At 46.0% G+C, this 15,357-nt stretch overlaps 1 protein-coding gene across 1 annotated transcript in view; it reads right to left on the bottom strand.

The window, feature by feature from the left end:
- Positions 1 to 1,086: 1,086 nt before the first annotated feature.
- Positions 1,087 to 15,357, bottom strand: part of ADAM19 (ADAM metallopeptidase domain 19) — a 30,412-nt gene continuing 16,141 nt past the window's right edge. The window contains exons 7-23 of the mRNA XM_057379408.1: positions 15,172 to 15,237; positions 13,780 to 13,851; positions 13,029 to 13,195; positions 12,117 to 12,201; positions 11,731 to 11,870; positions 10,438 to 10,615; positions 9,668 to 9,757; positions 8,305 to 8,500; positions 7,957 to 8,065; positions 7,226 to 7,418; positions 6,588 to 6,668; positions 5,741 to 5,849; positions 5,504 to 5,639; positions 5,200 to 5,266; positions 4,506 to 4,709; positions 2,925 to 3,056; positions 1,087 to 2,184 (exon numbers count right to left, since the gene is read on the bottom strand). Of these exons, the coding sequence (XP_057235391.1) occupies positions 2,110 to 2,184; positions 2,925 to 3,056; positions 4,506 to 4,709; positions 5,200 to 5,266; positions 5,504 to 5,639; positions 5,741 to 5,849; positions 6,588 to 6,668; positions 7,226 to 7,418; positions 7,957 to 8,065; positions 8,305 to 8,500; positions 9,668 to 9,757; positions 10,438 to 10,615; positions 11,731 to 11,870; positions 12,117 to 12,201; positions 13,029 to 13,195; positions 13,780 to 13,851; positions 15,172 to 15,237 (2,100 nt within the window). The 3' untranslated portion in view covers positions 1,087 to 2,109. The remainder of the gene's footprint in view (positions 2,185 to 2,924; positions 3,057 to 4,505; positions 4,710 to 5,199; positions 5,267 to 5,503; positions 5,640 to 5,740; positions 5,850 to 6,587; positions 6,669 to 7,225; positions 7,419 to 7,956; positions 8,066 to 8,304; positions 8,501 to 9,667; positions 9,758 to 10,437; positions 10,616 to 11,730; positions 11,871 to 12,116; positions 12,202 to 13,028; positions 13,196 to 13,779; positions 13,852 to 15,171; positions 15,238 to 15,357) is intronic.

Raw genomic sequence — 15,357 nt, 5'->3', positions numbered from 1 at the left:
TTAAGTTCTCCCAAGTAACATTATCTTTCAAAAAAAATCAGTTTTTACCATCTTTTAGTCCTCCTGCAGTTCCCCTGRTCTCATTCACTCAACTTTCACACATCTGAAAATTTTAAAGGACCTACTTAAAACGACTTTTTGAGGATTTTTGTGATATTCCAGCAGTGAARTTTTCCATTAGGGTTTGGGCACGTCCAGTTGTTCTCTGAGCATTGTTTGCCCAGAGGCATTTTTTAAAACCTTGATCCCACATTCACATGAAATGCAATGAAAATAATTTTATTGATTTTCAGTGGCCAKTTGCTAAGGATCAGGGGTGGGAGCAGAAGGGCTGCTGTCCTCAGCGAGGGCTCAGATATGAAATCAAGTTCCTGTAGTTGAATCTGCTACTACAGTGAACGTCCTGCTCCACCTGTGAGCAGCCAAACATGCCATTACATACCAARAAACAACAGATTTGGGGTTTGTTTGAATACACATTTTTATGTGTGATATACCCCAACTATAGAAAAAGACTAAAAATAKTAGAACGCTGTTTTTTTACTTGCCCTCCCTTATTTCAGAAAGGAGTTTTTTAGGTTGGTTTGTTTTCCAGGCACGCAGAAGGTAAGAAAAGATCTAAAATTGGTGAGATAAGGAATAATTGGTGAGAATTTCAAGACACACCCTGTGAACTGTTTCCTTGTGGAGAAAGAGGTAGTAAAGTTGTGAAAACTAATGTGTCTTGAGTCATCCTACAGATACACTGTTACCCATAACTACAAATTTAATGAGTACTTAGGGTTCGTCTGGGGTTTCTTTAACAAGCAGATTGAACAAGACTCTTTTTATTTTTGCCAATAATGCACTTTCTCACATGTGGAGCAGCAGTTATGGCCTTTGAGGATTTATCCATAATAAATCAGACACAAGAGAACWGTTGTAACCACAGCTCCAGATTTCCCTGTGTTTTCCTAGGAAATCATTTCAAGGAAAAGAATAAAAAAAATCTGGCATAACAAAAGGTCTTTTTTTAAAATCCTGAGGGGAAAAAAAAAGAAAAAAACACATACAAAAACCAAACTATTAGGAGAAGAAAAAAACAAATTCATAAGGGAGGGTCCTCAGGGTCAGAATCATCAGCTGCTTAAAGTGCACACAGACAGCTCTCTCTCCATCCATGGCCTGGAGAAAAAGCCTGGAGAAAGAGAGCTGCCCTACAAAAGCACCATGTGTTGTGTGAGTATTTTGGCTGTGTCATCACCTGGGCAGTTTTCAGGTAGTTTTTTCACTGTCTGGGAGAGCAGACAGCCCAGGCTGAGTCACAGCTCAGCACAGAGCAAAACACGTGCAAAAAAACATCTCCTGCTCCACGGTACCGCCTTCCCTGTCGTACCTGGATGTGTCCTGATGCCATGGGTTGGAGCTCACGGGCCATGCTGGGGATGCTTTTTGGGATTTACAGCACCAAGGGAAGACAAGCGAGTGCTGGGGGACGGAAGGGCTGCAACACTCTTGCTGAAAAGGGTTATATGGGGAAAATAGTTGATATCCCCTCTGCTAAAGCTGACCAAAATCCACAGTGGCCCCACAAATCGTATTTCCCCAGTTGGTTGGGGCCYCGCTTGCCCCCCAGTGTAAACAATAAACTGAGGAATGTTGTCAGCAGCTGCCTCCCGCTGTCCCCGGGGGCAGAGGGGTCTGTATAGCACCAATATCCTCCTGCAGCTGCATGGGGGGCTGAGGAAGCCAAAAGGGCTCATGTGAAAACCCATCAGGGCCAGCACCTGCACTCACAGCTTGTTCTCCCTGGCAACACTAAAATAACTTAAAACGACTTGATTGAAAACACGTGAAACCCCCATCGCCCCATCTCTGCGCTGAATATTGCACAACAATATTTAAATACCGTACAAAACGAGCCATCCYGACGTGGAAAAGGCAGAGAGGGTCCAGCTCAGCCTGGAATGTGCCTGGGGCACTCCTGGCTGCAGTTTGGTGGGTCACAGAGGAGACAGGAGGAGAGGAACTGAGACACTGTCCATGGCAGTGGATGTGTGAGTGTGGTTTTGGGTGATGAAGGCCATCCAGAGCCCTGGGAAGGGCAGGGCCAGCCAGGAACAGAAAGCCTCAAGAATGCCCACGGGAGCCTGGCTGCCCCACTTTGAGGTTGTTCGCTGCTCCAGCTGTCCAGGCACCGGAATTCTGGGTGAGATGGAAAAAAGGGGGAAAGAAGAGGAGTGAGCAGTGATGGAAGAGCGAGCGCCATCCTCAGCCTCTCCTGGAGCTGATGTTGCTATCAACCAGGAAAAGCCTGTCTGCGGCACACAGGAGCACAAGTTCCTGCAGTTTTCCCCATTTTTCACAGCTGGCCTGCAGTATATGAGGAGAAAATACAACTGCTGTGTGGAGTGGACATGTTTCGTGGTAAAGGTTTGCAGAGCGCTGAACTCAGTGCCTGAAAGTCCCTTATGAACTGCCCATATTCAGATCATTTTTGGGAAATAATCCCTGCAGAAAAAGCATCTCCTTATTGGGAAATACTCTCTGCAGAAAAAGCATCTCCTTAGCCATGGCTGGAGAGGCTGGAAAGAGTTTTTGTTTCTTACTGGCATCTTCAATTCTTGTGTGAATCTTCACGTTCTGCTGTTCTGGGTCGCACACCCCTCKACCCCATTGCTCTGCCCCCCTCAACAAATGCCTTGCCTGTGGAAGTGTTCAAGGATGTGGAGCACTGAATTCACCATTTTGCTCAATAAACTCAATAAATTCTCAGTATTGAACAGGTAAAAACAGCCCTCTGCAATAAAGGTGACCAACCCCACAGCTGTCCCCACCCACCCTGGGCTGTGCATGAAGGGGTTTTGCAGCTGATATTTATTCCCTTCAGAGGGTTTTTGTGACAGGACATCATGGGGCTTCCCAGCACCACTCTCAGTGCCTACCTGGAGCTGTGCTGGGGCTCTGGGGTGCCCAGGAGGCAGTGGGACAGGGCTGCTCCCCTGCCAGCCCCTGGATCGGGATGGGACGGGATTCGCTGGCAGAGCCCTCTGGGGTGGCCGTGGCCTTGACATGTCCTACAGAAGAAAGAAAAAGTTTGGAATTGAAGCCTTAATTTTGCAACTAACAGGTAACCTGTGTTCCAGGGCCACGTGGCTGGAAGGAAGTTTCACACRCAAACTGTTTGTTTGCCTGCACAATACCTGTAAACACCGTAATGTGCACGTTCTTGTGCCCCTACAAACACAAACACAGACCCACAAGCAGWTATKGTTTGTTTGTGCACACAGCTGTCCYCAATAGGATGCTCAGAGCGTTATATTTTCCATTCATCTAATGAATTTTGGTGGAAAGCATGTCCCAGGGGAGAAGCCACCCCCAAGAGCCAACTGCCTGTTATTGCTTTATTGCTCAGCTCAGTGCTGAGCTGCTGCCTTTCAGGTGTGGATTTAACAAACACAGCTGCACTCACAGTTTGGAGGGCACCCAAAACCCCTGCAGTCTCCTCAGACTATGCCTAAATGCATTTCTTGATGGTTTGGGGATCTATTGCTCTCCAAGGATCTTGCCCTGTGACTCCAGGAAGGACAAGGCAGACTCAATTCTCCCACAGGAACAGCAAGAGAGCAAATCTGGCAGATGCTGCAAACATCTAGGAAGGACACTGGGACTAGCAAAAAGTGACATTAATGATTTCCCCTGTGTCATCTCCAGCTCGTGGCTCTCCACTAACCCAGAAACAGAAAGGTTTCTTGTGGAAATCCTATGGAAAGTGTTCCATCTAGTAGGGCTGCCCAAGACAAAGAGACTGGATGTGKTGGGGAGGGAACACAAAGGAGATCACAGGGAACTTGTCAACAACCAGCTGGGAAGGATACCTATTCCTTATTGACAACACTCAGCTTCCTGCTTTTGTTTGGGTTTTCTTTCCTGCTCGAGTGCCGGCTGTTCACAGGAACAATGGAGCTGGAAACAAATCCCAGTCCCTAAGTTTTTCTTCATAGGGTTTGTTTCCTTTATGTCCCTTAGACAGACTGCCTCAGAGCCAGCCTCCTGCTACCCACTGGAACAACGTCCTTTGCTTCTTTGATGGCCCAAAACTAACAATATATTGGCAAAATATTAGTCTAAATATTTTCTAATATTTAGAATATTCTAAATATAATAAATAAATAATAAATAAATAATAAATAATGAATAAATAATGAATAAATAATGAATAAATAATGAATAAATAATGAATAAATAATGAATAAATAATGAATAATAAATATAGTATTTTAGAATAATCTAAAATAGTAGGGTGAATTACCATCTTTTCCATAATGTGGGGTCCATAATAAGTTTAGAACAAAGCTGCCAGCAGAAGAAATAAATCAATATCCTTCCCTTCTAATCCTCAAAATCACCTTATGGGTAGGAGGCTCACATCAGATGGGACCAGTTTGGGTCAAGACTAACACTTCCCCTAGGGTGAGAGGCTTCACCAGAACCAGCACCCACAGGGCAGCAGCACAACTCCATACCTGAGAGATTGGAGGTTTGGGAGCAGGAGGAGCAGGAGGGGCTGGTCTGCTCGGGGGTGTCCTCCGGGGAATGTCCCTGGGCAGTCCTGGCCCCACTCCACAGCCCTGCCCAGCAGAGAGGGGGGATGGCTGCTGCYTGCTCATCTGGAGCCCCGGAGCTTGCTGAGATGGAGGTTTGGGTGGGATTTCAGGGAAGCCAATCACCTGYGCAGAAGAGCCACAAATCCTTATTTATTTCCACTTCAAACCACCTTTGTACTCACTGTGACACTGCTGAGGATCTACAAGAGGTCTGTGAGCCACAGAGTAGAAAATATTGCCTGCAACACCAGCATGTGCTGTGAATGTCTAGCAGGTGTTGATTAGATGGACTGGACAATTTGGGATCAGGAGGCAGAAATGGAAATCAAGAGAACAGAATAATCCAGGCATTGGTGTGATGCTTGCAAATAAACCCAGGGTTTGCAGTTTCTCCAGTTTTGAGATGGRGGATGTGACAGCAGAGGAGAGACAAGCAGCCACACAGCCCTGCTCAAATCCCAGCTCCTGCCTTTAAGGAATTCACCAGGAACAGCCATGGGTGATGTCCATCTATTTTCCCCATCCTTTGATAAAACCACTCCCTAACTGCAGTTTGAAGGGGAACCACAATCCCACATTTTGCCCTGGAGGTGGAAGGTGACCCTGCCCTCACCTTCCTCTGCTGCTGGGGGGTTCTCAGCTTGAAGGCAGGGTTTGCATGTCCAGTTCCAGAGGTGTCACTGGTGATGAGAGAAAGAAAAGRGTGTTAATATCTTGATCTTAAATTTCTCTTTTATTTCCCTGTATTTTCTATTTTATCTTCTCTGGAATAAAAGAAATGAGCAGCCAATACTGACTGTACCAAAAAAAAACACCCATTTAGTGACTTTCCTCCCAGCCTTTGAAATGTCTCTTCTGTCCTGGCACTGAAGGAAGGAGGGTGGACAAGCAGACAAGGCACAGCACTGACAGCTTACCTGAACTGAGGTGTTTTCTTCAGAGAACAGAGGGCAAATTTACTCCAGCATTTCMGATAATAGAGTAAAAACAAGATCCCAATGAGAAGGAGAAYRGWAGCCAGGATTGCCAGAGCTATCACRACCGCTGAAGAGCCTGAGGGCRAGAAARTTGAGTTTGTTGAATGGAAAACTCTCTGTTCTCTACTAAATSAAGTCCTTCTGARGTGGCAGCACAGCAGAGCTGATCCCACTCACCTTCAGGCAGGGGGGGACCACTGTCCAAACTTCCTCCTGTCCCCTCCTCATTGCAGAACGGGGGAGCCCAGCCCTGGTCACAGTGGCAGTTCTTGTTGTTGTTGCAGACCTGGAGTGGGAATATTCACAGATTTAAGTGGCAGCTACTGGGAAACCTTCGAGTGAAAACAAATTAAGCCTTTGTTGAATTAAACACTAAAGAGGAGACTTTAATGTCTAATGAGAGTTAAGGGCCTGGAAATTCTCTTCTTCAGGGAGTGAAAGTGCCTTTTATTTCCTCAGAAATTCTCCAAAAGAAAAGGGTTCTTCAGCTGAAGTGACAATAACATGGATTCAGGAGAAAAGCAGCATTTAGAAATGTTTTCTCTTATCTCTGAAGGACATGAGTCTTCCCTTTGATGGAGTTAATATTTCTTCTTGTTTAGGCCAAAGAGCTTGGCCCATTGGTATTTATCTTTTCTTTCCATCCCCTGGGGGCACTGCAGAGCAATTTGGGATAAACTTCTAAATGTGACTTTTCACAATATTTTTCCTTTGATAAGTTGATGTATTTTTTAATCAATCTAAACTGGGCCTAGAAGATTTTTTTTAAGATATACCCCTTCTTGTTTGCCATTCATTGCAATTCATATCCCTCCAGCAGACCTCCTTAAATCCTTATCAAAGGGACACTCATGAACCAGAAAATTCATCAAACAGGAAAGAAATGTGCAAATTAATAACCAAGAAGCCAAAATCTAGAGCAAACCTAAACAAGGTATAAGAACTGAGCTGAACAACCAGCCACAGAAAAATGGCATCCCACCCTGCTTCAACCTGGAAGGGAAATGGAAAATGAGACACTTACTCCATGCCCATGGCACTTCTTGCTACAGCTTTCAGAATCAAARATGATGGACATGTTCTGGCAGCGTCCCTCAAAGCAAACCTGCACAGAAAGGATCCAAAAACTCAGTGTTAGTCCTGTGGTTATGTACCATGGCACTGCCTTGGGCTGTTTTGTGACTTGCAGGTCCCAAACACCTTGGAAATACAAGTAATTAATTCCCTGAGCAGAACAACAGGAAATTGAGTTAATTTGGTTCCCAAACAAACAGTTAATGATGAYCCTAAATCCCAGTTAATGTGAATAGAGAGGAGTGGGAGCTCAGCTGGCAATATCCTGGCCATGCCCACGTGGTGAGTCTCTGGACTGACTCACATGTCCTGATTTTTAATTGTGTCTCACCTTTAAGCTACACAGCTTCAATCAACTAGCAAATCCCAGATTTAGCCCTGGCCCTGAACTTCATGTGGCAAAGACATAAAGCCTTTGGTGTGTGCTCTTCCACTGCTTCTCTGAAGAGATTATTTTTCTAACAAACTTAGGAATCTCCTAGAAAGCCCCATTAGACATAAAAAATTAATGGCTTGATAACCACATTCTGGATGGAAAAGTGACACCTTGAGCCTCCCTCAATACACTGCAGGCAGAACTGTACCTACATGATGGCTCCCACACTTTGTTCCTGTCAGCACCAAGCCAGGATCCAGCATCTCCTTCTCCTCACTGTCAGATCTGTACACGTGGGTCCCTCGGCACCGCTGCCTGTTCACYGTGGTGTCTATGGCCACTGCATTGGGCTGCAGGGGCTTCAAAGCAGAGCTCTGGCACTGGATCTTCCCACATTTGGCATCTCTGGTTTCAAAGGAAAGGCTAAAGTGATTATTTCTGGCTTGCTGAATGTTTTGCAGACATGAGCTCTAAATGTAAATTAAAGCAGCGGTGCTGAGTCATTGTTAAATGAGCAGGCACCTCCCAAGAACTGTCCCAAGCTATAGGGTCTGATGGATGCTGGTGGTACCATCCTACAGTCCCCATGGGTGGGGGATGTCCCATGAATGCCCAACCTCAACAAAATCAAACATTAAGACTCAATGTTTTTTCTCAGTTAGAAAGCTACATTTTTTTTTAGAGATTAAAAAAATCCCCCCTCTTCTGCTGCTTTGGAAGAATATCAGCTAGATGTTTGGAAATGCAAAAGGCAGGAAAATGGTGAGCTGAAAGCTTCAGCTGTGAGGGCTCTACATCCTACAAGGATGCAGCTGGTTTCCCAGGAGGCAGAGGGAGGGAGCAAACCCATGCATGGATCAGTTTTATCTCCTGGCCCATAATTTTGTAATATTAAAAAAAACATCTCCAACGAGCAACTCTGGGCTGCCCCCCTGCTCCTCACCTCATCTCACACCTCCTGTAGTTCCCGAAGATGTCCTTGCCACAGTTSCCATAGATGTCCCCAGCAGCATTGACCTTCTCAAAGCAGGCATCTGGCGCTGGCCGTGCTCCTGCACACGAGACACTCATGTGGCTGCTTCCTCTCACTCACTTCAGGAGTGTTTGGAGCATGGGGAATCTTTTTCTGCCCCCTCCACGAGGGTGAGGCAGGAGCAAAGTCTCCCCATGCTCTGCTGATGATGGCAGGTATGGAAGATGCTCCTGCCTTGCTCCCTGAAGAGCAGCAGGGCACCACAGCACATCTGCTGGTGCAGAAAGCAGCGCGTTTTGGGGCAGGCAGTGTCCTTACCCGGCCCCCAGAGCTGCACACACTGGTCCCTGTAGGTGAGGCACATGCCACTGTAGCAATAGGCTCTTCCTCCATCGCAGGGAGCACCATCGATCTGGTAGGAGTTGAGGGGGCAGAACGGGGACTCGCCAGTGCAGTGCTCAGGCAGGTCACACAGCCCTGACCTCTTCCTGCAGAGAGTTCCCGGAGACATCAGCTAAAAAAGAGACAGTGGGGGAAACCCAGAATTAGTGCCTGGCTCCTCTGTGGTTTCACGTCTGCACAACGTCCGCCTGCAGATAAGACAGAACCTTGCGTGTGTCACCTCATCCTCCTTATCTAAGGTTTTTTGAGGTCAGCACTGACTCATGCGCCTCTGGRACTTCATGAARTGGGTGAACTGTGGGGAATAAAATWAATGACTGCATCCCTTCCCCAGGTAGCAATGAGATGAGGCACAGAATGTCCCTCACGGGGACACTGATCCATCCYGCTCTACCCTAGGGTAGGATCTGATTTACCTGAGCCATTTCTGACAGATGTTTGTGTAATCTGTTCTCCAAACCCTCCCTGGCTGGGAGGTTTGTTTCCCTCTTTGCCTGTCCTGTCTGCTGGAGACATTTTCTTAATGCATATCTTTTGTCTCCCTTGCTGACGAGCTTGCTCAACTCATTTTTCTCCTGTCCCCCACACACATGRAGAACAAAGGGCACCCACAGTTCCATCTGAGGGGTTGCTCCAAGTGAGTCCAGGTGGAATTTCGGAAACTATTTTCCGTATGCTCAGGATAGGTTAATAAGAGCACGCAGTCAATGCACAAATAAAAATGAGCTTAAGAGAAAYGTTTGCCTATGCTCATTTTTCAGTTAATTTGTTGTCAAATCTGAGACAATCTTTGGCTCCAAAATCAGAAACACATTTTAACCTGTCTCTATAAGGAGAGCTSAGATTTAAAATCATAGTGTTTGCCAGCATTTCTTCAGCCAGCACCTGAGCTAAAGGAATTCAGCTGCACCTCAGGAAAGAGSGTTTGGAGCAAACACAGCTTAATCCCTGGAGGAAGTGTTTGCACCAAGAGCTCTGTCTGGATTTCTGCTAAAGCCAGTGGAGAGAAATATCAGCTCTGATTCATCCCATCCCTCACTGTTTAAGAGAGGCAGTATCACTTCATTCCACAGCATTCACAGGAGACAATTTAATTAATCAGCCAGAAGGATGGACCCCACCAGTTTGACAACACTCATAGCTAAAAAAAAAATCAAACTAGGTGAGGAGTTAAACTCAGTATTTGGCTGTGTTTTCTCCCCTTCCACCTCCAGCTTTCAGTCTCACATTTCCACCCCCGTTTTCCCCTGTCCCCTTAGGAAAACCCAGAGGTTCCCACCTTGCACTGATGGCAGCAGCTGCCATGGGCACATTCAGCACCCGGTCTCAGGGAGCAGGTCCTGGGGTCACAGCAGGGATTCCTGCACTCCTGGAACACAGGGAAATGCAGCAGAGTTTACAGGGCACATCTGAATGGCAATGAAGTGTTCTCACATCTGGAGAGTCTGGGCTGCTGGTTCCAGCTCCCTTTTTTCTTATGAGGCAAAGAATGGATGTGGAGAAGTGAGATGCAGTGCTAAGMGAAGGTAAAGTGAGCTTGTACATGAAACTGCAACATCTGGGAGAATTCCTCCTGGCTGGCAGGRAGGATTTCTTCACTGAGAGGGGTGTTAAGCATTGGGCTGCYCAGGGTGGAGTCCCCATCTCTGGAGGTGGTCAAGAAACATCTGGACATGGCACAGAGTGTTGTGGTTTAATTTTAATTTAATAAGGTTGGACTCAATCTTGGAGGTCTTTTCCAACCTAAATGACTCTGTGACTCTGTGACCTAAAATCACTTTTTCATCTCTTTTTTAAATGAAGTTTTAATCACCTCTGTGCAGCCTTGGACCACACCATCCCTGAGTTCTGGAATGGATTGTRCTACACACTGGGAAATCAGATGTGGTATTTTAGAACCCTGATTTACATTTACGTACAGGGAGGGCGTGTTTGTCTCCTGCACAAAGAAAAGCTGATTACAGATCGCACAACTGCATTTGCAAAAGAAATAATTAAAAATTTCTGTCCCACTAAACCCCAAAATGGTTGGATCTGAACAATTGTTACCTCCACCTCTCCACAGTCACACTCCTCCCCCTCTTCCAAGTAGCCATTTCCACATTTCCCTCCACCATACATTCTTTTGGTGTCTGGCATGTTGGAGAGGCACATCCCTCCGCCAGACTGCAGATACTTCTCCAGCTCTTGCCTGTTGCACTGGTTGAACACCTTGGGGAATGGGTGCCTGAACACAGACAGGGCAGAAAAACATCAAGACAGATCCGGGCAAWGGCACAGAGACCCAAAAAGGAGCACATGCAAATTCTGACAAGTGCCAAAGCACACAGGGGTCCCCCTGAAATCTGTGGAGCTGTGCTAAAGCAGTTTTTGATTTCCCGTGCCTGCATTATGCTTGAAGACAAGGTGGGACTGCACAGCAAGGCTGCCCAGTAATAATAGCCTTACAAAATAAACTTTATAGAACCAAAACACCTTGAGTTACATGGGGCTGTGATTGCTGACAAGCATGGCTGTCCTTATCCCCTCAGTGCTGGAGCTGTGGCTCATTCCCAACTGCTTGAACAATCCTGGGAATCCAGCACTCAGCCTGTGAATAACTGCCTGCTAAAAATATTTAATTTCTCCTATCTACTGCCTCATGTTGAAGAATGTGAATCTTTTCTGTGACATGAACTATTAATTTCTGTCATTCCAATGCCTGTGCACTCCATGTGTGACTGTGCATGTGTGGGAATGTTGTGTGCTCTGCTGTGTGCCACTACACTTTCACTTCTCACCCTGAGGGTTTTCCTTGGAGGAAATGACAAGCACGAAAGAAGATGTCCATGAAAAAAAATCCATTCAAATAGAGGAAGGCTTTAGAAGATGGTCACTGTGGCTTAAAGCGAATGGGTTCGTCCGGTATGTTTCGTGACTGAATTACGGGGATTCTTATGTTTCCTCATCCAAAATCAAATTTTGAASCTCTTTGGGCTTCTAGAGTCACTCCTGCTTCCCCTTTCTCTCAAAGACTTCTTTCCTGTTAAACACGGGCTCTCAGAAAACAAGGAGCATTCTTAAGAAAAGGGAACAGGAGAATTTTCCTTTTGCCAGACAGTTCAGTGCTCCACTTCTAAATGCAGGTCCCTGCAATMAGGCCAGTCTCAGGCAGGAATCAGTTCATTGGGAATTTTGCAAACTGCTACTACTCCATGACACAGGGTTTGTCCAGCAGTATTTTTTCTAAAAACACTGACTCCAGCAGGCAGCACAAACCCACTCTCACTCTACATTTCTAGAGGCTCTTGTATAAAGCCCTTTGCACTTTTCCCTGAGACCACCCATGCAAGATGAACTCACCCCGTTGCAGAAGCCATGATGCAACCCCCATCTGCTGCAGGGGTGCTACAGCAGCCAGCAGAATCRTGGTTCATGCCAAAATTGTGTCCCATCTCGTGGGCAATGGTAGCAGCAACACCAATGGCRTTATCAGAGTGATCCTGTGCAAGGTCAAAGAGGGATGTCAGTGTTTTCATCTGTGCCTGTCCTGTGCACCTCTGGTTCAGAGGGGTGGGGGAACTCCTCATTAGTGCATGTGGAAAACACCTACTGAAGGTATTCCTGCCTGTAAACAGGTGAGTGGAGAACTTCACAGGAAATATTTTCTCCCTGGGCTTTAGGAGGCCTCTATCTTATGTATTCACTGCTGGTAAGAAATTTTATATTAGGTGTTASCAATTACTTACCATGTTGACTCCTCCTGACTGGAAATCAGAGCACATGGCCATGACAGGAGCCAAGCCAACCGTGGTACCTTTGAAGGGCACACCCCTGCAATGAACCCAGAAAGAGCATGAGAGGGCACTGAGGCACGGGCAGAGAAATGCAGCCTGCAGTGCACAGCTTCTCATACAGTGTCAGTGGGACAAATTGTCTTTATAGCATCTTCAGGAACAGGACATCATAGCAGAGCTACAAAGCCTTAAAGTCTGYTTATCTTGGACTATTACTCTGTTTTATGGGCCAGCCAGACAATCCTATTTTTTTTAATGGTTTGGTTCCAAAAAGTGCTCCTGCTGAGCTTTGCAACAAGCACAGAAAAGACTATTTCTGGATGCTTAACTGAGTACTGWTTGTGAATATTTAATTTAACATAAGCCTGACATTTGCCAGCTTGGCATTCAGGGACTGGACAGAGTAGTGGGTAACACCTTTGAGGTGCAGCCACGCTCTGCTCCCACCTCTGAGCTGGAATTCTGCACTATCCTGACAGCATGTTTGAAATGGGAACCCTGGAAATTGTGCTCAGGACGTGACCAGATAGAGAGGAAATAGAATAATGTTAAATGGAAAAAAAAATAACCAAAGAAAACTAGGGAAAAGCTTTGTATCTCTGCATTTCAGTCCTGCAGGTCCTCTGACTCATCCTGGTGGATGAATTACCACGGAAGAGATAAAGAGATCTGAGAGCTGCTGAAAATTTTTCAGTGGGCCATCAGTCACAGGCCACCATCAGCCATCTCCCAGCACCAGGACTGTGTGTCAGAGGGATGGGTTAGGAGTGGATGCTTTCCACAAAGCCACTTGGAATCTTGGAAGGATATAACCTTACAAACGGATTTCCCAACACTTGTCAGGAACAGAAGAAATGAACTTACGTGATCAGTTGGGCATTATCGTGTTTCCTGTGAAGCCTCTCTTTGCTGCTCCAGGCCAGAAARGACTTGAGGGTGGAGTAGGGATTCTCTGTTACATCACATTTATTCCAGTCGCTCCAGATCTCCAGCCCCACCAAGGCGATCCGGATATTCATGGACCTGTAAAACTAAGATACAGAAAAGAAAAGAGATAATAAAATGAGCACCACAAAGTTATTGTACTGTGTTTTAAATCTTGAATATCTATCCTGCTGATTGCTGCAAGAGAGCTGTATGTCCAGAGAAGATGTTCCCTCTGGAAATGCATTTCAGCTTAGTGCTGAGCTCTGCAGACAGAAATCCACAACCACCCACAAACCTAAACTCSACTGAAAGAGAGACACTGAACTTCCATTTTTGAATGAATGGTGAAGACATAATCTAGAGAAAAAAAAAGACTGGAGACTGACATCATGTTTTATCTTCTGATATGTCAAAATTCCTGGAAAGAGGAAGGGAATAATCTTCTGCCCATGTCAAGTACAAAGAGGAAAAGCGTTCATGGGTAGCGGGGTGAAGGGAGTGGCGGAAGGAGTTCAAGGGGAGCAGGAAGGGAGTAGATCTGAAAAGTAAGGATGTTTTACTTTCACTGGGGAGAACTGCCARAACATTTTTCTCTGTCCYAAAAAGCCAGCCTTCCTCTGTCCCRATTAATTCTCRTATTTCATGATCTGGGCCTTGCTTTCCTCCTTTCACACACACCCGATCTCACCTTATCTACGTAATTGGCAGCCTCCACCAATTTAAGCCTCGTTGCTTCCACACTGAAGTGATGTTTCTGAAACTGAACAAAAGGGACATGTCAAGCAGCAAAAAAGGCAACTACAAATAGCTGAAATGTGTTAAAACAAGTCACATTATTCTGGAAATAAGAAGGTAGCAATAAAGTGAAATTTCTTTGCACTGTACATCTGACTGTCAGCCCACCTGTAACGAATATTCAGGATTCATCCCTGGCACCCCATGGCAGTGATGCTACTGAAGCAGTGGCACAGCAGAGCACCCCAAATTTATCAGTGCCCCCAGAGCCTGGGGCTGGCAAAGAACTGGTAAATGTGCCAGGGAAAATGTGTGGTAACAGCAGTTCATGTCTGAGGTCAAGGCTGCTGTAGCTCTCACCACATCCCACTCATCCAACCAATTTGCCTATTTAAACCATTTGACAATTAATGAGTCAATTTTAGCAAACTGTTTGGTTCAAAGAGTTAAAGTGGCAACATTTTTAGATTTTTGTTTAACAGATGACAAAACCTRGGACTTTTCTTCTGATGAGGGACACAGCAAAGAAAGGGCAGTTAACAAAAACAGCACTGTGAGGCTCTGTCCCAGTTTGYCTGATCAAATGGTGAACAACATATGGCAGTTCCTGGATATTGTGTGTATTCTCTGGTGTCCTGCTGCCTTASAGAGAAACCAAAATAAGTTCTGCCTCTTTAGCTTTGTTCAGAATAAATTATAGCCCAGAGCACTGTGTGGTTTTCYGTTCTGGAGTTTCAAGTTGTAAATTATGGATAGGACCAGCCTGGCTCCTGCCTGGGCTGCAGATTAAACAATCAGTAAAACACTGTGTGGTTTGCACTGTCAGGGTGTCTGGCCTGCCGTCCAGGCTGGGGTTGGGGGAGGGATTGCTGACTTCACTCGGCTCCTTCCAGACCTGTTCTGTGATCTGGAGCCTTAAAAATGTCTATTTATATATCTGCTACCAGCTCAGAGCAGAGCTTAACCACGGTTATCTTCTCTAGAGATTAAGTGTACTGCTGAGTTAGCAGCACATCACTGCTGGAAACCCCCAAATTTCCCTGGTCTGAAGGCAGACTCTCCCAGCCATAATTAGGATCAACCACTGCTACCTTGGGAGACCAGAACTGATCCTTATCCCTCAYCCAAATCACAACCTGCATCTCTCCCTGGGCCAACAGCGGTTGATGCTGGTGGCAGAGGGATAAAAGCGACCAAGACACAGCTCTCCCTCTCTGCTCTGGACCACTGGGATGCCAGGAGGAAATCTCAGCTGCCCTCCCTGCCCCAGGAGATGCTGCAGGGGAGATGCTCTGTGCTCAGGGCTCTGTGGATATAAACATATAAACACAATCCCATTTCTTACCTCGGCATAATCAGCCACGAGCAGGAGCTCCACGTACTTCGTGGTCTGAAGGGTCTCCCGTTTCACCTGCAGCAGCAGCAGCAACTCTGGGTTATTGGGTTATTGGGTTATTCCGCCAACATTCCCCAGGAAACTCTTCAAAAACTTATATATAGATATTTTTTCCCAGTTTGTTTCTCACTGGCC

Source organism: Malurus melanocephalus, unplaced genomic scaffold, assembly GCF_030028575.1.
Source record: "Malurus melanocephalus ecotype Western Australia unplaced genomic scaffold, MMel_1.1 scaffold_404, whole genome shotgun sequence".
Classification (NCBI taxonomy): domain Eukaryota; kingdom Metazoa; phylum Chordata; class Aves; order Passeriformes; family Maluridae; genus Malurus; species Malurus melanocephalus.
This window is presented reverse-complemented; position numbering and strand designations above follow the sequence as displayed.